This window comes from Natator depressus, chromosome 28, assembly GCF_965152275.1.
Source record: "Natator depressus isolate rNatDep1 chromosome 28, rNatDep2.hap1, whole genome shotgun sequence".
Classification (NCBI taxonomy): domain Eukaryota; kingdom Metazoa; phylum Chordata; order Testudines; family Cheloniidae; genus Natator; species Natator depressus.
Window position 1 is genome coordinate 2,546,587 of NC_134261.1, and position 13,348 is coordinate 2,559,934.

A 13,348-nucleotide genomic window follows, 5' to 3' on the forward strand; every position below is an offset into this window, starting at 1 on the left:
TTGACTTTTAATTATTAAACACTTAAACTTTTAATTTTCATATTATTTTTATATATAATATTTTGTATTTATATAATACTTTATATATTATAGTTGATAATATTCAACTTTCAATTTTATCCATATATTAACAGTTAAGTTTTTCTCTATATATACTTGATATTTAAATATGATCTCTAATATAAAATATTAACTATTAAAATATACATTTTAATTAAAATTTAATATTTATTTTAATATTTATATTATATTTAAAGTATAACAGATAATATTTTATTATACTTTAAATATAATATAAATACAATTAGAATAAATATATATATAAAATTTTCTATTTTATTAAAATATTTTTATAATTTAGATTAATAAATTATATTTAAGATTTTCTATTATACTTTAAAAATAATACAGAGTATTACCTATTACAATAGATACAGATTTTATCTTTATATCTACTTTAAATATAATACAAAGTATTAACTATTAACATATATATCAAAATTTTATATTATACATTAAATATAATATTAACTATTCAATATATATTTATCTATTTTACTATAAAGTTATAAAGTATTATAAAGAAATCAGATAGGAACTATTAAAGTATACATTTATCTATTTTAATAGTTCTTTATTTCATTTCTGTATAGTTTAATAGTAAATATTTTATAGTAAAATGAAAATCATGACAATAAATAAAACATAATATTTTATAGTATACTTTTTTATATTTAATAGTTTATATTATCTAGAGCATTTTAAATATAATCAGTATATAAATATAAGTTAATATTTTCCATAACACTTTACATTTAACATATACCGTTGTGAATATTTTATATTCTTTATAATACTTTCTATAGTATATTCAATATGCAAGACTTGGTGCGTGTGCGTGTGTGTGTGTGAAATATTTCACATGGATCGAGATCTGTATCATACTTTCGAATGTTTCAACATCACATCAGGAAGGTCATTTTGATGTGTCCTAAACAAAAAGTTCTCGAATTCCCATCTCGTGGGAACTTTTGGAATTTTGACTTTGGGAGAGAAGGGAAAAATGGCTCGTGTGGGTTGGGGGTCAGGACGTGTCCCGGCGCCGTGAGCCACTCAGTCTGCGATTCCCCCTCCCTGCCATCTGGGTATCTTCGGATGTGAAGGAGCCGGCTTCTTCATTTTTAAGCCGGAGCCATACTGTGATGTGGGGGGCAAATTAGCAAGCCGCAGTGCAGTGAGGATCAGAAGGAGGAATCTGTGCTGGGATTCCTGCGTGCCCCCCCACCCTGGCTCCGGAGTGGGGCTAATGAGCGAGAGTCCGCTTCCGGTTACAAACTGCCGTGATGCTATTTCAGACAATCAGTCCGAGTACTCGGTGGGATCGGAAGAGGAAGATGAAGACTTCGACGAGAGGCCGGAAGGTGAGGGCCCGGGTTTGGGGGTACAACCGCTCTGTGTCAGTTGGGGGGGGGAAACATCAGACCCTGTCCCAGGGCTAGGCCCATTTAAGCCTTGCTTAGGAATGTCAAATTCCCAGAAATTTTGCAGGCGTGACAATTTTGGGGTGGGGGGCGGAAAAGAACGTACGAAAGAATGAGATCCCGTCCGTTGTCTCCCGTTTGTTGAAACTTGCTCCGCTCCTTCAAGGATGAGAACCGTGTTACGCGGGATGTAGTTAGCACGTAAGAAAGGAGAGCTGGTGACATTGATGAAATCAGCGTGCCTAAATCCTTTCGTTTTGATTCAGATAGAGTAGTAGGAGCTAGACCTGCACACCAAGGTATCGGGGCGAATTTCGTTTTTTTGCCCACTGGCAAGCAGCGGGGGGAAAAAACCAAACAAACGTGGCCAATCGAAAGCGTCCGGCGTGGGATGAGCCAAGCCGGAAGGTTGTATCTTTTGGGCTTGGAAAGCGTTTGCGCGGACGTGATCACACGGGCGGAAAAGACACTCTTCTTTCTAGCGGAAGAGCTCGGAAACGCGGTTAACGAGCATGGTCTGTCGGCGTTACCAGATACGGCCGGTGTCGTGGCTGTAATGTAGACAGACCCAGGCCGGGCGGGAAGCTCCGGGCCCAGCATTGGAGGTGTACTTTGACCACTGCTGCTAGATCTCGCGCCTAGTGTGACTGGGGGGGCCCAGGTCCGGGGGGGCAGGTGGGGCCCTGGTTTTAGGGGCTGGGTCTGTGCAGTGCCTGGCATAGTGGGAACCAACTTCGGGATGGTTGACGGGGTGGGGTCCGTGCAGCCAGCGCTTGGCACTCGGCCCCCGCGCCAAGCCCCCCGCTCCGTTCCCGGTCCCCGGGGCAGGGGCTCTGGCCTCTGGCTTGGCGGGCAGGGACACTTCATCGCGTCTCCTTCCGCCCACGCAGGACGGCGCCAGTCCAAACGCCAGCTCCGCAACGAGAAAGACAAACCTTTGCCACCACTGCTGGCCCGAGTCGGGGGCAACATCGAGGTGAGATGCTGTCCTGGGAGCGAGGACGCCTGGGTTCTCTCCCGGCTCTGGGAGGGGAGTCAGGGCTGGTGGGTTAGAGCAGGGGGGCTGGAGCCAGGACTCCTGGGTTCTCTCCCCGGCTCTGGGAGGGGAGCGGGGGGCTGGGAGCCAGGACTCCTGGGCTCTCTCCTGGCTCTGGGAGGGGGGAGCAGGTGAACTCTGGCTCTGCTAAGCAGGGCCTCATCTCTCAGCAGTGGGCCCCGCGGGCACTTGGGCGCTGGGGGGCCCGCAGGGGGTGGGGAGCTGCCCGGGGAGGGCGCTGGGGGGCCCGGGGAGGGCGCTGGGGGGGCCCGCGGAGGGTGGGGAGCTGCCCGGGGAGAGCGCTGGGGGGCCCGCAGGGGGCGGGGAGCTGCCCGGGGAGGGCGCTGGGAGGCCCGGAGAGGGCGCTGGGAGGCCCGGGGAGGGCGGGGAGCTGCCCGGGGAGGGCGCTGGGGGGCCCGCGGAGGGCGGGGAGCTGCCCGGGGAGGGCGCTGGGGGGCCCGCGGAGGGCGGGGAGCTGCCCGGGGAGGGCGCTGGGGGGCCCGCGGAGGGCGGGGAGCTGCCCGGGGAGGGCGCTGGGGGGCCCGCAGGGGGCGGGGAGCTGCCCGGGGAGGGCGCTGGGGGGCCCGCGGAGGGTGGGGAGCTGCCTGGGGAGGGCTCTGGGGGTCTCTCTCTCACCCGCCTTTGCCGCCAGGTGTTGGGGTTCAACACACGCCAGCGCAAGGCCTTCCTGAACGCCGTCATGCGCTGGGGGATGCCCCCCCAGGACGCCTTCACCACCCAGTGGCTGGTCCGGGACCTGCGAGGCAAGACAGAGAAGGAGTTCAAGTAGGTGTAGACGCAGGGTGCCGGCCTGGGGAGGGCTCGCCAGGCCGGGGAGACCCTGCTCCCCGATTCCCCCAGCCTCTCTGGGTCCCGGGGAGGGAGGGCAAGCAGGGCCCCCCCCAGTCCACGGATGCTGCCCGTGCCCCCTTGCCACGTGATGACGGTTCTTACTCATCTGAGTGCCCCATTGCGCTGCCAGCCGTCTGCTTTCCTGGAGTGGGCGTGGGAAGGCGCTGCCCCCTCCCTCGCGCAGACGGAGATCACCCCCTCGTGGGGGGCGGCTGTGCTGGGGCAAACCGGGGGGGACATGCCTGAGCTGTGGCTGTGCCCCCCACCCCGAGCCGGCCCGCCGCACAGGCTCCCCGCGGGGCGCCCCGATGCAGGGCGGGATGAGAAGTTGGTTCTGATGGCAGCTGGTGGGCGTTCGAGAGAGTGGGGAGAGCGTGCGGCGCGGCTGGCATCCTGATGCCGGTGATTTTGGGGCTCCCCTGTCCCGTGGGCCCGCCGGATGGGGGCACTGCCCCCCGCTGGCGTGTGTCCTAGCCCCCGCATGTTGCTAGCAGCCAGCCAGAGGGGATTCCCCTTCAGCTCATGTGGGGGGCTGTTCTTGCCAAGTGGGGGGGCTTCGTGGCTCTCAGCTCCTGGTCTCTCCACTCCCCCCCGGCAGGGCCTATGTCTCCCTCTTCATGAGGCACCTGTGCGAGCCCGGGGCGGATGGCTCGGAGACCTTTGCCGACGGCGTGCCCAGGGAGGGGCTGTCCCGGCAGCAGGTCCTGACGCGCATCGGTGTCATGTCGCTGGTGAAGAAGAAGGTGTGTTGCCGGGGGCGGGGGGGTTGCGGGGGGCGGGGGCCTGGGCTGAGGAGTGCGGGTGGGAGGCGCGTCTGTCGGTCCGTCCCTGGCCTGCGGGAAGGAGCTCGACAGCTCTGGAGCGTCGGCGAGCAGCCGCCGCTGGAGACGCCGGGAGAGGATCCGGGGTGTGGGCTGAGCAGCCTCCCAGGGAGGAGGCCTGAGCTGCGTCTAGTGAAGCTGATCCCGGAGTGGGGGTGGGGGGAGCTTGCACAGGGGGTGGGAAAGGCCCGAGACAGCACGATCTAGTGAATAGCCACTGACCTTCCGCCAGCCCCCCCACCCAGTACTGTGCCTCAGTTTCCCTTCTTGTCTATTTAAACTGTGAGCTCTCTGAGGCAGGGGCTTTTTTCCCACTGACAGGTTCCCCGATTTCATTTGGGGCAGAGGAGTTGATTGCACTCTCTAGGATGATGGTGGGAGGGGCCTGATCTTGGGCGGGGGTGGGGGTCTGGGTTAGGGTTGGGCGGGGGGCGTGTGGGACTGATGCAGTGCCGTCTGCTCCCCACCCACCCCGCAGGTGCAGGAATTCGAGCACATCAACGGGCGGTGGAGCATGCCCGAGCTGATGCCTGACCCCAGCGCCGACTCCAAGCGGTCGTCCCGCGCCTCCTCGCCAACCATCAAGACCTCCACCACCACCCCCGAGCCCAGCTGCACCAACACGCCCTGCACCTCCAAGCCAGGTGGGGCCTGGCCCCACGGGGGCCGGATCCCGGTACCGCCCCGCTGGGCCGCAGCCCGGGAATCTCACCCACACGGGCGGGGGGGTGGACGGGGCCTCACCCTATCACGGCGGGGAGGGAGGAGCCTGGGGCCTCACCCTATCACAGGGGAGGAGCCTGGGACCTCACCCTATCACAGAAGAGGGAGGGGGAGGAGCCTGGGCCTCATCCTATCACAAAGAAGGGAAGGGGAGGAGCCAGGGGCCTCATCCTATTGCAGAGGAGGGAAGGGGAGGAGTGGGGGCCTCACCCTATCACAGAGAAGGAGGCTGGGGCCTCATCCTATCGTGGAGGTGGGAAGGGGAGGAGCCCGGGGCCTCACCCTATCACAGAGGAGGGAGGGGGAGGAGCCTGGGGCCTCATCCTATCACAGAGGAGGGAAGGGGAGGAGCCTGGGGCCTCTCCCCGCCGCAGGGTCCCCTGGCCCCACCCGGGAGGCTGGCACTGCCCAGTTGATGCTGGTCTCCTCATAGCCACGCCAGCCCCCAGCGAGCGCGGGGACGGGACGGGGCCGCTGGCCGAGAAGGAGGAGCCGGAGAGCAAGGAGCCGGAGAAGGAGCTGAAGAGTGGCGAGCGGACGGAGACGGAGGTAGGCGCTCGGGGCCTGGCAGGCAGCCGGGGCAGACCCGGGCACTTCCCAGCCCACCCAGAGACCCAAAGGGAAACTGAGGCCGCGGTCTGGGGCTGAACTTTGGTAACAACGGCACAGGGCCTTGCTCTGGGCTGATCTCCACGCTCCGCTGCCCATCTGCCCGTGCCTCGCCACTACCGGGCTCGGGTACTTTCGAGATTTGCACGTTTTCCCTTGTTCCATGCAGGGGGGCGACACCAAGACCTTGTGGCTTCTCCCCACCCCAGAGACGGCCCCGAAGAGCCAGTTGGCCAGCGGGCAGGTCCCTGATTTCGTGGGATAATTCCCCCGTGGCTGGAGATGGGACTAAAATCCAGGGAGGTGCTGGGCTTGGTACCTCCCTCTGAGACTCAGTTTCCCCACCTGTGCAGCGCGGGGGTGATAATCCTGCCCCTCGTTCTGGGGCAGACAAACGGCTGCCCGGACATGAGCAGGCTGCGGCCTCGCCAGGCCAGCTCCCTCCTGCGAGATGGCCCCTGGGATGTGGCGCAGGGCCTGGGGATTTGGCCGCTCCCCCGGCACATCCGCCTCCTCGAACCCGTGTCCTCTCCCCCTCAGGGGCCTGCTCTGGAGCATCCAACGCCCACCACCTCCCCCGGGGAGAAGAGCGAGCCGGAGGCAGCCAAGAAAGCGGACGAGGACGAGCCCATGGGGCTGGGGGAGAAGGAGCCGGAGGCAGAGCCCTCGGTCAAGGAGGAGAAGGAGAAGTCAGGTAACGCCCGGTCTCTTCATTGGGGTCAGTGGGCCTATATGGGGAAGGATATATAGTGGCTATGGGGTGGATGGATGGAGAGTGTCTATAGGGACGGATGGAGACCCAGTACTCTACCTGTCTGATAGATGGGGAAACTGAGGCTGGGGGAGGTGCTGGGACTTGCACGGGGAGGTGGCCAAGACGGGTCCTAACCCGGGGCCTCCGTCCCGAACTTGTCCCAGCACCTGGCTGATCGTGGCTCACGGGTCTCGGTGCTGTCTGGTTCCAGGTGCCGGGCCGGAAGAGCCAGCGGCAGAGAAGGCCGAGGAGAGACCTGCTGACACCGATGAGCCCAAGGAGAAGGGGGACGGGGAGGGGCCGGAGGTGAAGAAAGGTAACTTGCGGGGGATTCACAGGCCTGAAAGGGCGGGGACCTGGGTTCAGGATGCGAGAAGGGTTTCCTTCCGCGCGGCTTTGTCCGTGGTTTCACCGCGGGGCGACTCTGGGAGCCTGGAGAGCTTCTGACATTGTGCGTGAGGGGCAGCGATCGGCGCTAAGAGCGGTGTGAACTGCCCCTGTGCAGCTCTGTTGGGGTGTTAACTCTGGACCCTAATGATGGATATTGAAAAGGCCGCCCTTATTAGCTCTTTCACACAGCCACGGCGGGGTGGAGGGGTGAGGGGCAACGTCTGGGCCTGAGCTGTCTGTCTGTCTGTGTGCATAGCAACTGGGGATGTTGACTCTGACCCCTAATGGTGGCCCTTGTGCTTGCAGAAGAGGTGAAGGTGGAGAAGGAAGCTGGCAAGGAGCCTAAGGCAGGCAGCATCAAGGAGGAGAGCAAGGCCAACGGGCGGAAGGAGGACAAGGCCGACAAGCCCCGGTTCATGTTCAACATCGCGGATGGCGGCTTCACGGGTGAGAGGCCGCCCCTGGTGTGCCGGGGCTAGTGTCTGAAGAGCGGGCGCAGAGAGTGGGGAGAGGGGGACAGTCTGTGAGGCGACGGGGCCCTGATCTCGGTTGGGAAGGGGGCGTCTGGATGGTGTGGGCACGCCCGCGGATCTCACGCCACCCGCCTTCTCCCCCCCTGCCCCTTTCCTCCGCAGAGCTGCACACGCTGTGGCAGAACGAGGAGCGGGCGGCCATCTCCTCCGGGAAGCTGAATGAGATCTGGCACCGGCGCCAGGACTACTGGCTGCTGGCTGGCATCGTTCTGTATCCTTCACCGCGGCCTGGCTCCAGGGACGGGGAATCTGATCCCTCCAATTTCAAAGTGTCTAATCCATCCCAGTGCGCAATTCCCCCCAGCTGTGGGGTGTTACCGATCCCAGCACGCAGTTTCCCCCCCACACTCCCCAGCGGTGGGATATCACCGATCCCAAAACCCAATTTCCCGGTGGAACTCCCCACCACTGGATATTACTGATCCCAAAAAACGTTTCCATGTGGAACTCCCCGCCACTGGATATTACTGATCCCCAAACCCAATTTCCCGGTGGAACTCCCTGCCATTGAATATTACAGATCCCAAAAACCAGTTTCCCCATGGAACTCCCTGCCTTGGATATCACCAATCCCCAAAACGCAATTTCTCTGTGGAACTCCCCGCCACTGGATAGGATATCACTGATCCCAAAAACCTATTTCCCTGTGGAACTCCCAGCCACAGGATGCTACTTAATGCCCCAGTGCCGGATTGATACCCGCAAGTTCCAGAGAGCCTGGTTGTTTTGAACCAGTTACCCAACCTGCCAGGTCTCCTCCCGCCCGGAGAGCTGCCGACCCAAGCTTCCCTGGCACCACCCCATTCCCGATGGGTTCTCCGGAGCGTCCCCGAGCCCTGTCCCCTCCTGTGAGGGCGTCTGGTTGGGAGTGGGAGGGAGAGGCAAAGGGGGCAGCCCCCGTCCGCCGCCCGGCAGGATCCTTAGCGCCCCCGGCCCCGCGCAGGCACGGCTACGCCCGCTGGCAGGACATCCAGAACGACACCCAGTTCACCATCATCAACGAGCCCTTCAAAACCGAGGCCAACAAGGGGAATTTCCTGGAGATGAAGAACAAGTTCCTGGCCAGGAGATTCAAGGTAGGAGTGGGAAGTGGGGACCCCCCCCAACCCCTGAGTCAGCGGGGCTGGGCGGGTGGGAAGGGGGCGGGAGGCAGGGCCCAGGACCGCTCTTAACAGCGGGGTCACAATGCCCTTGGGAGAGGAGAATCCTAACTAAGGACTCCTGGGTTCTCTCCCCGGCTCTGGGAAGGGAGTGGGGGCTAGTGGTCAGAGGAGGGGAGGTGGGGAGCCAGGACTCCTGGGTTCTCTCCCCAGCTGTGGGAGGGCATGGGGGCTGGTGGGTTAGAGCAGGGATGCTGGGAGACAGGACGTCTGGGTTCTCTCCCGGCACCGGGAGGGGAGTGGGGTGTAGACAGTCAGGGCAGGGGGGCTGGTGACAGTCCGTGAGCCCTGTGCCCCTGCGGGTTGCAGGTGGCTCAGCCAGCTCTCCTGCCCCCTTCCCCGCAGCTCCTGGAGCAGGCACTGGTGATCGAGGAGCAGCTGCGCCGAGCCGCCTACCTGAACATGACCCAGGACCCCAGCCACCCGGCCATGGCGCTCAACACCCGCTTTGCCGAGGTCGAGTGTCTGGCCGAGAGCCACCAGCACTTGTCCAAGGAGTCCCTGGCTGGCAACAAGCCTGCCAACGCCGTCCTTCACAAGGGTAAGAGGAGGGCGGGCAGGCGGGCGCGGAGAGGACGGTGTCTGTAACGTCAAAGCATCCTCTGTACCGTGCTCTCTGAATCATTAAAGTGGGGTTGTGATCAGAAATGCCGCTGTGTTCGGTTGTCTCCTTAATCCTGCTCTGTGTATCTCTGGTGTATCCTCTGAGTATCTCTGGTGTATCCTCTGAGTATCTCTTTGTGTATCTGCTGAGTAATTCCCCAAACCTCTGCTGAGTATCCCCCCAAGCATTGGCTAAGAATTTCTGGGGTATCACCCGAGTATCAGCTAAGTATTCCAGTGTATCCCCCAAATATCGATGGGTATGCCTGGAGTATCTCTAGCGTAACTGATGACTATCCTCCAAGTATCTGCTGAGTATCGCTGATGTGTGCGTGAGTATCGCTGGTGTATGCCCTGAGTATCTGCTGAGCATTGTTGGTGTATGCCCTGAGTATCGCTGGTGTGTGCCCTGAGCATCTGCTGAGTATCGCGGGTGTATCTCTTGAGTATCCTTTGAGTATCTCTTGGGTATCACTTGTGTATTTCTCCCCGAGTATCATGTGAGTATCTCTGGTGTATTTCACCTCCCTTCCTAACCCTGAGTATCATGTGAGTGTCTCTGGTGTACTTCACCTCCTGCGTATCTCTGGTGCATTACTTCACCATCACACCCCCCCACACCTGATGGGTATCTCTGGTGTATTCCCGTCCCAAGTATCATGTGAGTATCTCCGGTGTATTCATCCTCTTGAGTAACTCTGGTACAGCGGTCCCCGCTGAGTATCTCTAGTGTAATTCTCCCCGAGTGTCACGGTGTATTTAAGTATCACTCGAGTATCTCCAGCATATTCATCCCCCTGAGTATCACTTGAGTATCTCTGGTGTATTCATCCATCTGAGTATCACCACTCGAGTAGCTCTGGTGTATTCTTCCCCCAAGTATCTCTGGTGAATTCACGCCCTCACCCCCGAGTATCACTTGAGTATCTCTGATGTATTCATCCCCACGAGTGTCACTTGAGTATCTCTGGTGTATTCATCCATCTGAGTATCACCACTCGAGTAGCTCTGGTGTATTCTTCCCCCAAGTATCTCTGGTGAATTCACGCCCCCACCCCCGAGTATCACTTGAGTATCTCTGGTGTATTCATCCCCCCGAGTAGCACTTGAGTATCTCTGGTGTATTCATCCCCCCGAGTAGCACTTGAGTATCTGGAGTTTTCATCTCTCTGAGTATCCCCCAAGTCTCTCTGGAGTATTCATCCCCCTGAGTATCCCCCCGACTATCTCTGGAGTATTCATCCCCCTGAGTAATGTAATTACTCCAGAGTAATGTCCCTCCCCACTCGATGGTCTCCGGGCTGAGCCGACCTGACACGGAGGTTGGGGGAGACGGGGCAGGGCCCTCCTCTGCCTCTGGCACCCCGGCTGGCTCGGCCCTGGTGGGGCGGGGCCCCCGCCGGGCAGCCGGCCAGGCCCCCGCGCCCCGCCTGACGCCTCTCCCCCTCTCTCTGTCTCTCCGCGCCCCAGTGCTCAACCAGCTGGAGGAGCTGCTGAGCGACATGAAGGCCGATGTGACGCGCCTGCCGGCCACGCTGTCCCGCATCCCGCCCATCGCCGCCCGCCTCCAGATGTCCGAGCGCAGCATCCTTAGCCGCCTGGCCAACAAGGGCAACGAGACGCAGACCGCCCCGGTAACGCCTGGGGGGGGCTTGGCCCTGCCCCCGCGGGCCCCGGTAACGCCTGGGGGGGGGCTTGGCCCTGCCCCCGCGGGCCCCGGTAACGCCTGGGGGGGGCTTGGCCCCACCCCCGCGGGCCCCGGTAACGCCTGGGGGGGCTTGGCCCTGCCCCCCGCGGGGCCCGGTAACGCCTGGGGGGGCTTGGCCCTGCCCCCCGCAGGCCCCGGAAACGCCTGGGGGGGCTTGGCCCCGCCCCCGCGGGCCCCGGTAACACCTGGGGGGGTTGGCCCCGCCCCCCGTGGGCCTTGGAACTACTGGGGGGCTTGGCCCCACTCCCACACACCCCATAATACCTGGGGGGGGCTTAGCCCTGCCCCCACAGGCCCCATAATGCCTGGGGGGGCTTGGCCTTACCCCCATGGGCCTTGTAATAACTGGGGGGCCTAGGCCCCGGCCCTGCAGGCCCCATAACACCCTGATCCACCCCCCATGGGCCTGGAGAGCTCACTGCCCCTTCCCCCCCCGCCTTCTCTTCCAGGCCTTCCCACCGGGCCCATACGCCACCCCCCAGAGCTTCGGGGGTTCCTTCAGCGCCGGAGCCCTGCCCACGGCGGGCGCCAACTACAGCCAGATGCCAGCTGGGTCCTTCATCACAGGTCAGCACCCGCAGGTCCAGGGCATTGTGGGGGCGGAGTGGGGGGGAGCAGCTGGGAGCCAGGACTCCTGGGTTCTCTCCCCGGCTCTGGGCAGGGAGCAGGGGCTGGTGGGTTACAGCAGGGGGCGCTGGGAGCCAGGACTCCTGGGTTCTCTCCCCGGCTCTGGGCAGGGAGCGGGGGCTGGTGGGTTTCTCTCTTCTCACCCCACTCCCCCCTCTTCACCACAGCCGCCACCAATGGCCCCCCGGTGCTGGTGAAGAGGGAACGGGACGCTGACCCCCTGGAGAAGAAAGAGCCCCGGGCCGGCGAGGTGATCTGTATCGACGACTGACGGGGACCCCTCCCTTCCCGCGGGCAGGGGCAGCCCCCTTCCTCTCTCTCTCTTTCCCCCGGGGGGGGCATGATACCGGCCCCACCCCCGCTCTGTCCAGACGGGACCCTGCTTCCCCCCCCCCGGGGGGAGGGTACGTAGCCTGGGTGGGTGACGGGGGGGTCCAGTCCTGGGACCCCCGCCCTGCCGGCTACTCTATAAATATGAATATATATATATATATATACACACATACTGTATGGGGTGCCCCCCGCCAGCCCCCCAGGCCCTCCCCTCGGCACCCCACTGTGGGGGCGGCCCCCCCGGCCTGGGAAGGTCGCCCCCCATCCCAAAGCGGGGCAGGGGGGCAGTTCTACCTCGCTGCAGTCTGGCTGGAGGGGGGCGGGGTGGCTGGGGGCGCGCCAGGAGTCACTCCGGATTGTCGGCAGTTCGCATCACTTCTTGTTTAAACCGCGCGGAATAAAGGCACCGTTTCCTTGGCTACATGACCCTGCCTCCGGCTGTGTTTGTGGGGGGCGGGGGTCTCCCTAGCCCCACAGTGGGGCAGGGCCCCGTGCCCCCACAGCGGGAAGCCCCTCCCCAAAGACCACCACAGCCCGCTGCTCCTCTTGGCACGGCTGCACGCCTGTCCCTGCACGTCCGCCTGTCCCCGTCCGCCTGTCCCCCCTGCACGTCCGCCTGTCCCCGTCCGCCTGTCCCCGTCTGCACGTCCGCCTGTCCAACCCCATGCGCCTGCCTGTCCCCACATGCCCACTTGTCCCCACGTGCCCGCCTGTCCAACCCCATGTGCCCGCCTGTCCATGCCTCCATCCCCGTGCGCCCACCTGTCCGCCCCCACACCCCTGTCCATCCCCACGTGCCCGCCTGTCCAACCCCATGTGCCCGCCTGTCCGTTCCTCCATCCCCATGCGTCCGCCTGTCCGCCCCCACACCCCTATCCATCCCCACGCGCCTGCCTGTCCGCCCACGTAGCCGTTCCCCGGCACCCTGTCTGTCCGTCTACCTGTCTCTGTCTATCCGTCCCCACACAACCCTCTACCCCCACACGGCCCCGTCTCTCCCTGCACCCCCCCATCTGTCCAGCCCCCCCTCGCCACTCCTCCACACCCATTTCTCTCCCCTGCCCCATGTCACCAGTCTTGCTGTGGCACCCAGTGACCATTTCCCGCCACGGCCTGTCCTGGCAAACCCGGCTGGTCCGAACTGATCCCGCAGTAGCCGGGAAGGGCCAGTGACGGGGCAGCAGCCGCAGGCCCCATCGTGGCAAACCGGGCAGGACTCAAAGCGGTCACAGGTGGGGGTCCGGGACCACGGGGCTGCTCTCACCCAACGTGCCTGAGGCCCCCAAGTCGAGGGGGGCGTTGCAGGGGCCTCAGTGAGGCGCCGGTATAAATCTGAAGCAGGGGCGAGCCCCAGACCGGGCCCTGCTGCCAGCCCTGAGGAAACGGGGCAGCCACGAAACCCTGGTGTAAACTGGAGCAGAAAGGCAGGACCACCTCGCCAAAGCAGGGGGTCCTGGGAGCCAGGACCCCTGGGTTCTCTCCCTGGCTCTGGGAGGGGAGTGGGGGGCGGGCTGGTGGGTTAGAGCATGGGGGCTGGCTGTGGCCCCATGCCAGGCAGACCTGGGGGAAATGAAGGGAAGCAGCCCCCTGGGTGCTGGATTTGGGGGGCCTCATTCCCTTGGGGAAGGGGGGGCCCCTGCTAGGAACCATGAGTTGCTAGCGGGGTGGGAAGAACCCCCCCCCCGGGCCCCACATCTCTGCTCCAGGGGGGCTTGGCT

At 60.9% G+C, this 13,348-nt stretch overlaps 1 protein-coding gene across 11 annotated transcripts in view; it reads left to right on the forward strand.

Annotated features, from left to right (window-relative positions):
• The window catches only part of CHD3 (chromodomain helicase DNA binding protein 3), a 58,967-nt gene extending 47,312 nt beyond the window's left edge, over nt 1–11,655 (forward strand). For 6 of the 11 annotated variants that reach the window (XM_074941218.1, XM_074941221.1, XM_074941219.1 and 3 more), the window contains exons 27-41: nt 1,356–1,421; nt 2,372–2,457; nt 3,170–3,303; nt 3,968–4,112; nt 4,669–4,834; nt 5,347–5,462; nt 6,063–6,216; nt 6,488–6,592; nt 6,973–7,113; nt 7,302–7,410; nt 8,143–8,275; nt 8,705–8,900; nt 10,433–10,596; nt 11,120–11,237; nt 11,465–11,655. In XM_074941218.1, coding sequence (XP_074797319.1) covers nt 1,356–1,421; nt 2,372–2,457; nt 3,170–3,303; nt 3,968–4,112; nt 4,669–4,834; nt 5,347–5,462; nt 6,063–6,216; nt 6,488–6,592; nt 6,973–7,113; nt 7,302–7,410; nt 8,143–8,275; nt 8,705–8,900; nt 10,433–10,596; nt 11,120–11,237; nt 11,465–11,568 — 1,937 coding nt within the window. In that variant the 3' untranslated portion in view covers nt 11,569–11,655. The remainder of the gene's footprint in view (nt 1–1,355; nt 1,422–2,371; nt 2,458–3,169; nt 3,304–3,967; nt 4,113–4,668; nt 4,835–5,346; nt 5,463–6,062; nt 6,217–6,487; nt 6,593–6,972; nt 7,114–7,301; nt 7,411–8,142; nt 8,276–8,704; nt 8,901–10,432; nt 10,597–11,119; nt 11,238–11,464) is intronic. The other 5 variants (XM_074941226.1, XM_074941225.1, XM_074941229.1 and 2 more) reach the window with 2 other exon arrangements.
• The last annotated feature ends 1,693 nt before the right edge of the window (nt 11,656–13,348 follow it).